Source organism: Akebia trifoliata, chromosome 11 (genome assembly GCF_017979445.1).
Source record: "Akebia trifoliata isolate Shusen 1 chromosome 11, ASM1797944v1, whole genome shotgun sequence".
Lineage (NCBI taxonomy): Eukaryota > Viridiplantae > Streptophyta > Magnoliopsida > Ranunculales > Lardizabalaceae > Akebia > Akebia trifoliata.
This window is the reverse complement of record NC_141385.1, coordinates 48,530,308-48,540,722: the sequence shown is the minus strand read 5'-3', so window position 1 is coordinate 48,540,722 and position 10,415 is coordinate 48,530,308. Positions and strand designations below refer to the sequence as shown.

Below are 10,415 nucleotides of genomic sequence, written 5' to 3'. Positions count from 1 at the left end.
TTAGTAGAACTTGTTTAAATTAATCTTTTATAAGCTTTTTTTCCTGGTTTAAGGAACCATAATTTTCCTATAAATATTGTGATCCGAGAGGCTAAATTAATAACTTGGATATATTACCATTTAATAAATTATTTCTCAAAAAGATATCTAGCCCAAGAAATTCATGATTTAATATTCTCCTTTATGGAGTATCTAGACCATTTTTGTAGCAAGATCAACATACTCTGCATTGGTCTTGGGGCAAATTGTGAGAACCTTGGTTTGGGCTTGAGTTCAGTTACAAAGGTCAGGTTGAGGTCAAATTAGATGCCAAATCGACCTAATCTGCAAACTCATACCTTTATTTTTGATAATCATCCTTGCCTTACAGCCATGATTTTAAAAATAGTACGATACCGAGATGACTCACCCAAGTCATCTCAAATGACTTATCCCATATTTACAAAATATCAAGCCGACTCGATAAAAGTAAAACTTGGTTGTGTCAACTGGTTTGTCTTTTTTTTTTCTTTTTTATAAAAATGCCTAATTTTTTGATAAATTAAAATTTTATTATGTAAAGAGAAAGATAATATAGTGACTATGCATCTTCTAAACCAACTTATTTAAAAATAAATTAATAAATAATTATAAATTGAGTTATCCAGGCTATTGGAGTTAGAATCAGATCCGGATCCGGCTATGGGTAATAGAAGCTTGGGCAGTTGGGCCTCTGGGGACGGTTTTTTTTTTTATAAATATAAATTTTATTAATGAAAGAAAAAGGATAAGAGGAGGCTGAGATAGCCCCCAAACAACAAAACCATAAAAACAAGAAAAAGAAAATACAAAAAAATAAAAACACGTCCAACGGGAGGCTATGGTTCACAAACCATATCCCAATTAAAAGTAAAATCTTGGAAGCTCAATCCCTCAAAATCTTTACTCATCTTTGACCAGAAGAAAAAAAATCCCAGAGTCTCTAAAATCACCGTATGAAGCAAACTTTCCTTGTTATGGAACACCCTGTTGTTACGCTCTTTCCAAATACTCCAAGCAATGGCGAATGGAAGGATAGTCCAAAGATGCCTCTTTCTAGCATAAAAGATATTGAAACTCCAACCCTCTAAAAGCCCAAAGATAGAAAATGGAAGAACCCAATCCACCTGGAAACGAGATAAGAAGAACATCCAAATAATACGGGCGAAAGAACCAAATTTCAAGTTTGTCCTATAAATCAAACAACCAAATTTCAAAAACTCAAACGGCTATTAACAGCCGCCAAATCCAACAAAGCATGAGTCACTCCCAAGACTCATGACACTTCTTCACATCCTTCACCTTCCACTCACCAGACTCTTCTCCTTCCCGCCAAAATCTCGACACACAAAATTCTCCATCTCTACCTTCTCTACTACACTCTCATCAAATCAAACAATACCCACCAACAAAAAGAAAACCTTCTCTCTGATCTTCCAAGAATGCTCGACCCAAAGATCACTAGATGTAGGAACGCAAGCCCATGCCCGCATGATCACGTCCAGGTTCATCCCGACTGTCTTCGTCACCAACTGTTTGATCTACATGTATGTAAAATGCTCCATAATAGATTATGCTCGCAAGATATTTGATAGAATGCCTCAACGTGACACAGTCTCTTGCAATGCAATGATCTTCGGCTATGCTGGATGTGGCTCAATGATTCTTGCACAATCCATCTTTGACTCGATGCCCATAAGAGATGTGATCTCGTGGAATTCTTTGATTTCAGGGTATTTGCAGAACGGTAATTATTTGAAGCCAATCCATCTCTTCTTACAGATGGGACAAATGGGTGTCGGACCTGACCATACCACTTTTGCCGTAGTTCTTAAATCATGTTCTGCTTTAGAGGACTATGATTTGGGTATTCAGATTCATGGTCTCATCGTTCAGATGGGTTTCAACTACGACGTCGTATCAAGCAGTGCTCTTGTAGATATGTACGCAAAATGTAGGAGATTGAGTGATTCTCATCGGGTTTTTCGTGAAATGCCAGAAAGGAATTGGGTTTCTTGGAGTGCTGTTATTGCTGGTTGTGTTCAGAACGATCAGCTTGTAGACGGTTTAGAGCTGTTCAAGGAGATGCAACAAGAGGGAATCGGAGTGAGTCAATCTACTTATGCTAGTATTTTCAGGTCATGTGCAGGATTATCTTCATTAAGATTGGGCTCTCAAGTGCATAGTCATGCTTTAAAGAATAATTTTGCATCCGATGTCATCGTAGGGACTTCTATTTTGGATATGTATGCGAAATGTGATAGTTTAAGAGATGCTCGAAGGGTTTTTAACTCATTGCCAGAGCATAATTTGCAGTCTTGGAATGCTATTATTATTGGGTATGCTCGAAATGACCAAGGCTTCAAAGCTTTGCAACTATTTCAGCTTATGCATAGGTCTGGCATTAGTGTAGATGAGATTAGTCTATCTGGTGTTTTTTGCGCTTGTGCAGTGATCCAAGGGCCTCTTGAAGGGGCACAAGTACACAGCCTCGCTATAAAGAGTAGTTTTGAGTTGAGCATTTGTGTAGCAAATGCCATCTTAGACATGTATGGAAAATGTGGCGCTCTGGTCAAAGCGCGTAGTGTGTTTGATATGATGGATAGAAGAGATGCCGTCTCTTGGAATGCGATTATTGCAGCTTATGAGCAGAACGGACATGAAGAAGAAACACTGGTACTCTTCTGTTGGATGATCCGTTCAGGGATGGAACCCGACGAGTTCACTTTTGGAAGTGTTCTAAAAGCTTGTGCAGCTTGGCAAGCTATGAACCATGGAACAGAGATCCATAATAGAATTATCAAGAGTGGGTTAGGCTTGGACTTGTTTGTTGGAAGTGCTCTTGTTGATATGTATTGTAAATGTGGGGCGATGGAAGAAGCGAAGAAGCTCCATTATAGAATAAAGAAGCAAACAATGGTGTCGTGGAATTCAATTATATCTGGATTCTCAATGCAGAAACAAAGTGAGGAAGCTCAACAGTTCTTCTCTCGGATGTTGGACATGGGCCAAAGGCCTGATAACTTTACCTTCGCAACAGTTCTTGACACTTGTGCAAATCTGGCAACCATTGGACTCGGAAAGCAAATCCATGCTCAGATTATAAAGCAAGAGTTGCAGTCCGATGTGTATATATCTAGCACTCTCATTGACATGTACTCTAAGTGTGGGAATATGGAAGATGCTCGGCTAATGTTCGAGAAGATGCACGAGCGGGATTTTGTGTCATGGAATGCCATGATCTCTGGGTATGCACAACATGGTCTTGGAGTAGATGCCCTTAATATATTCAAAAAGATGCAACATGCGAATGTGGAACCAAACCATGCAACCTTTGTAGCTGTTCTTCGAGCGTGTGGGTTTATGGGCCTTTTTGAGGAAGGGTTACGTTACTTCCATTCAATGCTCAATGATTACAGTTTACACCCTCAGTTGGAGCATTATTCATGTATGGTAGATATAATTGGACGATCGGGTCGGGTCACTGAGGCTTTCAAGCTTATCAACGAGATGCCATTTGAAGCTGATGCTGTAATATGGAGAACCCTCCTCAGTGTTTGCAAGATCAATGGGAATGTACAGGTGGCAGAATGTGCGGCGAGTTCTATTCTACAATTGGACCCTCAAGATTCTGCTGCTTATGTACTGCTTTCTAATGTTTACGCTGAAGCCGGAATGTGGGGTGAGGTTTCAAAGATGAGGAAGATGATGAGGCGGAATGGGCTAAAGAAGGAGCCTGGCTGTAGCTGGATTGAAGTAAAGAGTGAGGTGCATACGTTTCTTGTGGGCGACAAGGCTCACCCAAGATGCCGAGAGATATATGAGAGACTAAAAGAGTTGATCATAGAGATGAAGTGGGTTGGGTATGTGCCAGACATGGATTTCATTCTTACAGATGAGGAAGAAGAGCAAGAACAGCTTGAATCCCTCGTGTAGCTTCACATCAAGAAACTAACAAAGCGAGTTCTTGGAGATGAGACACCTATCACAAATGTGCAGATAATTTGAAGGCCAATGCCACCAACAAGGGATTAGATTCAAAGTGGGAATGGGAGACAAAATCAGATTCTGGGAGGATAGTTGGTGCGGCACTTTGCCTCTGGCAGTTCAATTTCCTTCCTTGTACGCCTGTTCTTTGAAAAAGAACTACTCGATCAAGCAGTGTATGATTGGATACGAGTCCAACTCTACCTGGGACCTGGGATTTAGGAGAAACTTTAATGATTGGGAGTTAACTAAGGTGACATCTTTCCTTGATCTCTTGCATTCGTTTCATTTCAACGAGAGCGAACATAACAGGTGGGAATGGACAAGGACTAAGGATTTGAGATTCTCTGTTAGATCCTTTCATAGATCACTCATTCCTTCGAACGAGCGATCATCCTCGAGGTCCCTCATTTGGTCTAAATCAGTTCCCTCGAAAATCTGCTTTTTTGTATGGTTGGTATCCCTTGAGAGGATTCTTACGATGGATAACTTGATTGTTCAGGGTTGGATCACTCCAAATTGTTGCCCTCTTTGTCTTAGGGATGCAGAATCTAATGATCATATTTTTATTCATTGTTCTTACTCTTATATTATTTGGTCTTTCTTCCTTGATTTTTTTCGTATTAATTTGGTCTTTTCTCGTAAGTTCTCCTCGTTGTTAGCAGAGTGGGACACTAATGTCTTTTCCCCCAGAAAAATATTCCTTTGGGTGATGCTTTCATCAGCTATTGCTTGGGGGGTTTAGACCGAGAGAAATAACAGGGTCTTCAATAGTAAGAGCAGAAGTTCTCACGGCGGTTATCTGGAGATAATGGGCCTTTTATACCTTTGGTCAAAACAAAACATAGACTTTGCGGGGATCACTTTGGAAGACTTCATTTTTAGATGGAACTCTTTTTTAGATCATTGACATTTTATTTTCCTTGTTCTGCTTCTTTTTAGAGGCCATCTCAGCCTCCCTGTATTTTGTTCCCCCTTTATTAATATATTACACTTATCAAAAAAAAAAAAAAAAAAACAATGTTGGTCTTGCTGGCAAGCAAAGGTCCACCATTCTGATCTTCAGACTCACATCCGATGTATTGGTTTGAATCAGCCTTAACTTAGGTCAATTTGTTCAATATCATGAGCTATTTCCCCATGAGAAAGATTTTTGAAAGATCAACTACCCATTAAGATTATTCAAGATAGTTTCGACAAAACAATGGGATTTCCGACATGGGCATCCTCTTTGGGTTTAAGGTGATAAAAGAGGAAAAGCAATAAAGTTGTGTATTATCATAAAAAGGTAATAGAGGAAAGACAATAAAATTGGAAAGGAGGTGTAAGAGGAAAGACGATAGAGTTACAAGGGTATTCTTGGAAAGGAAGAGTTTAAGAAAGACAATAAAAGGTAAGAAAATTGTGCTCGAGATTCATAGTAAGATAAATCCCAACCCCTCTTTACGTGAAGGATAAAAGAGGGAAGGGGGGGGGGGAGGATATTTATGGTATAATGGTATATTTTGTAAAAATTTCCTTGCTTTTCTCCAGGGCATTTGAAAACACCTTTGTATGAGATTTTTACTATTTGAGGGATGTTTTAAAAAAAATTGATTTTTGTTTTTTCATTTTTTTTTTGCTTCTAAGTCATCTGAACTTTTTGCATGATGGACTGGGTTCCATCTTGATTCTTAATTGAGCACGTTGTCGAGAAGTTTTGGGATTTTAAATGCTTGGAAACTTGACATTTGGTCCTACTTGACATTGAAAAACATCCAGTTTGGTTTGCACTTCAACAGAACTGACCAGTTTTTCACCCACACACAGGCAGACCTGAAATGAACCATGGCTTTTCACTCTGCAAAGCACTAGAAAAGAAAATATATTTTCAGGGTAATTAACTAATTTTTCCAGGATTAGTTGCAGCCACACAAGTCCATGGAGTTCTACTTGGCAGATCGACTTGTGGAGGTTAGCAAGCCCGTGTACAATCATTTAACAATTTATCCCAAAGATTTGGGTTGGGCTAAACTTTCCTCCAAGTAAACCAACACCATATATGACGTAGTTAAGATTTTAGATTTAGTCTCAAGGTACTATCCAAATCAGGAGAGCAACCTAGGCTTGTCTCGACCAAAACACTGTTTCAGGGCTCACTGCTTCGTTCAGGTCTCAACCAAAACAACAACAATAACTCGGTGGAAACATTTTTGAAACAGTTTGAAATGCTAAACATTGGTCGTAGCTGCAACCAAGAATCACCATGGTACACTGTGTACACTGTTCCCTCCAGCATGACACTCTTCGTAAAAATGGCAAAGAGAGGATACCAAAGCGTAATACAAAATTTTTAAACAAAATGACAAGCCATGAACAAAAACAAAGAACACATTCATTCTCATAGACAAAATCATTAAGTCTAACTGTCAAACCATGAAAGAAGAAAAGAACTAGTAATACTTCTGTAGTAACTCAAAATTCTTCTCTAAGGAAAGTGCTTTAACTTCTGACTTACAGAAAAGGCAATGAAAGGGTAACTTGTGCTAGCCAAAACTTAAAAAAGATAAAGAGGGTGGATGGACTCTCTTAAAGACCCTATTCAACCTGTTATGTTCTGGGCCTTGTTAAGGATCACACCTTCGTATTTGACCTGAAACCACTTCATTGCGTCATCCTTAGTCACCCTGTGTTGGATCCCAACGCGTGCCTTGCACCTACGACGACGGCCCACACGGTACCCCGGGCGTTCCAAAACAACAAAGAAGTCCATACCATAAATACCAGTTGATGGATCATACCTGAAATAAAGACAAAACTTTAAAGTAATATAGAGAGCGAGGAATGAAAGTAGTTCCTAGATTTCACGTTGAAGAAGCATCGATACCTCAGCATGATCAAAATTTGGGTAAGCTACTTGCATATTTGACCCATACTGAACTTTATATGCTTAGATCATTCCTAGTGTAAATAAAACCAACGTTATACCCCACACCCCCGCCCCCCAACCCTTATAGTACCAAGGCAACTAGGAAGGGGAATGAACGGAGAGCAAAAGCCATGCTACGCATCAAAACTCACATTTTGTCTCCCTTAGCTACCGCTACCTCAAACACCATACCCACTTTTCTATCACTTGACTGTAGCATGACACGGGGACACATTGAGCAAATACGAGACCTAACTCAGCTATATACGCAATTAGAGTAAGTGGGATACCACCACACTCCACATGTCTTACCATCTTAGCTAAGTTGGCACTTTAGGTTTGAACCTGTGACGTAGTAACAACACTTCACTCGTCTTACCATCTTAGCTAAGTTGACACTATGGATAAAATTACATCATCCCCCTAGACTTAAAAGTACGATTATTTCTCATGCCAACAACAAAGACATTTTGTAAATAACAGAAAATAAATCCCAGCAAATATATACATTAATTTTAACAACTAAACAGCCAACATATTGACAACCAAAGCCCACTTCAGAGTTCATAATGTGTTACTAATGACAAATAAAATTCATTATTCTCAAATTTCAACTATATAAAAATTAAATTCTATTGACACACTAAACCAGTCAGTGGTTCCCACTGATATGCTAAATTGACAAATGGGTTAGAAAGATTAACAATTGAAGAAACCATGCCCCTTGCTCATGTACCGAGTTTTACTCAATAACAAGAATAGTCCAACATGAATTAAATCAAAATATAGAGACATACTTGAACTGGACAAAAAGATGTAAATTTGGGGCTTACTTGATTCCAAGATCGATATGTTCCTGAATACCGAATCCAAAGCAACCAGTATCACTGAAGTTCCTTCTTAACAGCTCATACTCTTTCACCTTTAATCCACTCTCGAGAAGTTGCATTGCCTTGTCTCCCCTTACGGTGACATAGCAAGCAATCTTTTCATTTCTTCTAATCCCAAATGATCGAACGGTGTACCTTGCTGTTTAACACCAAAACAATCAAAGATGGTAAACGAGATAACTTATGTTGCCACACCAACTTTTTTATTAACACATCAATTAATGAAATTACATGTAACATGTTCAAGAAATGATATATTGACACCATGTAATAGAAGCATTAAAACCCTCCTAAATACCGTCTCTCAAAAATGGATACCCAATACCAGGTTGACTCATTTGAGTCATCTCATCTAGGAAGATGTAACCCGTTTAACTTGATTTATAATGATTTGTTAATGTATATTGATATTCAAATAGTTATAATTTCTTTAATAAAATAAGATTGAATAGAATATACTTAATCCCAATATCATATTTTTGTTTAGGCAATAAACATTTAATTTATCAAAATAATTATTTTCAACCAGTTAACTCAATCAAATTATACTGAGTCAGTATTTTTGGCGTATCGGGCGAGACATGTAGGATCACTAACAAGCCAATGTGAAGATCGATAAACATTGAACTCGTACAGTTTCTAAAATCACATGATCCTACCATCTCAGCTGTACGTTTAATGGTGTTTGAGATTATAGTTTAATATCATTGATTGGGTGTTGTCAACAAAAGGAGGTGTGGCAATATAAGTTCTCCATAACAATTAATCAAAAAAATAATAATAATAATAATTATACAGAGGAGATCTGAAATATTACCCTTAGAGAACACAGGGGTTTGTCCGCTCAGCTGTTCTAAGACCTGAAAATGAATAAAGAGATTAGAAAGAGAGATCTGATCTGATGTGGGATGTTGACGATTACATTCACGTAGGTAGGATATAAAAGTAGGACGAATTGTACCTTAGCGGCTCTGGTGAGTCGATCTCCGCTTTCACCTACGGAGATGTTGAGGACTAGCTTCTGTACTTTGATTTCCCTCATTGGGTTCGAAAGCTTCTTCTCTGCAGCCTGTTTTTTTCCATTTTATAAAGATATTTTGTGAGAAAAACAAGCTCAGAAACCATATAGAGAGCAAGCGAGAGACAGAGAGAGAGAGACTCACCATGGCTCGGTTGCTTGCGTGCTGGTGTGAAAATGGAGGGGGGAGAGAGACAGCAGAACCCAAAACGATGAGACCAAATGCGTTAGGGTTTTGGTAGTATATAGTTGATTTGAATGACAATCATACCCTTATCTATCTGCTTTTTTGGGTGATGTAGACTCTTGGATACGCCCCTTCGTATTTTGAACATTATCAGAGATACCCCCGTGATATGCCCCCTTGACTCGGGTCTTCTCTGAGAATTTATAAATTATATATTTATATTAGGGTCAAGATCGAGGGACATTGTTTTTAGACTAATGATAAAATGACTCGTTGAAATATACACAGTTGACATGGTAAGTGCATTGAACCGTAGATCTTTTTCCTTGTGTATCCTGAAGAAAAATATTTATGGTTCTATGCACTTGTCATGTTAATCATGTACAAACCAAATATGTTTTAATGAGTCAGATTGTTACGATTCTATTTTTATACAACATTTTTGAAAAACTATTGATAAAATAACGCGTTAAAATGTATGTGATGATGATGGGGATTTACATGGCAAATGCACAAAACCATAGATCTTCTTCCTTGTATATCTTAAAGAAAAATATAAGAAAAAAAAAATCTATGATTTTGTGCACTTGCCACATCAATTGCATACGTTTTAACACTTCAATTTATCACAACTCATTTTTAAATCATTGTACATATGTTATCCTTTTTTTTTTACATCACAGGCATCCATTGGATCTTGTAAAGTGGACAACATCTAAACAATAAAAAAAATGTATGAAAATAGTGTCTCCCATCATGATACTTCACATTAATATTTATATTGAGAAATGAATGATTCGACGGTCTCTCTTACTCATTTCTTATCGTCTTTTATCCCCTGTTTGAATTTGGAAATCTAGTTTTCTATTTCCCTACTCTCTCTCTCACTCTCTCTTATTTGGTCTATTTTGATCCCTGCAAAATTTCCTTTCTTTATATGGGTGAAAACTTCATATGGTCAAATGTTAAATTTCTTAAATTGATGGACCTAATCATTGTTGATTTTTGTTGCATGTGCAAGACAAAGCGAATAATCAATTGAACATCTTTCCATCCAAGACTTTTAAGGGCACCCAAGAACTTAATTCTCTTTCTACACCGCTTTACCTTCATTGTCTTCTTTGGTGAACAAATACATCGGAAAGTTCTGGCCACAACTCTAATCACAAATACGGGTAATTTGCATTTCATCGAAAAATTCTATATTTTTTTCGAAAATATAAAAAATGTTAGAGAATCCTTAGTGGTAAACTCTCAAAATCCAGTAGATTACTTTTAAACAATTTTTTTTTGTAAATTTTAAATAGATGCAATGAATGCATTGTTATATGCCACACTTCTCATTGTTAATGGTTGCTCTTCGAAATAATGAATTATGAACTAAAAAAAAGGTCATGTCAAACGTAT

The 10,415-nt window shown here is 37.6% G+C and overlaps 2 protein-coding genes across 2 annotated transcripts; one reads left to right on the top strand and one right to left on the bottom strand.

Annotated features, from left to right (window-relative positions):
- Positions 1-1,065: 1,065 nt before the first annotated feature.
- On the top strand, positions 1,066-4,578 carry LOC147392314 (Pentatricopeptide repeat (PPR) superfamily protein). Its single transcript, XM_086417125.1, has one exon. The coding sequence runs from the start codon at positions 1,297-1,299 to the stop codon at positions 3,952-3,954; it is 2,658 nt and encodes an 885-aa protein (XP_086273251.1). The 5' UTR covers positions 1,066-1,296; the 3' UTR covers positions 3,955-4,578.
- Positions 4,579-6,357: 1,779 nt separating this feature from the next.
- Positions 6,358-9,125, bottom strand: LOC147392313 (large ribosomal subunit protein uL5). The gene is made up of 5 exons (XM_086459647.1): positions 8,967-9,125; positions 8,765-8,872; positions 8,621-8,663; positions 7,747-7,942; positions 6,358-6,785 (listed from the first exon to the last, which is right to left on the bottom strand). The coding sequence occupies exons 1-5, from the start codon at positions 8,967-8,969 to the stop codon at positions 6,587-6,589; spliced, it is 549 nt and encodes a 182-aa protein (XP_086315773.1). The 5' UTR covers positions 8,970-9,125; the 3' UTR covers positions 6,358-6,586.
- Between the last annotated feature and the right edge of the window lie 1,290 nt (positions 9,126-10,415).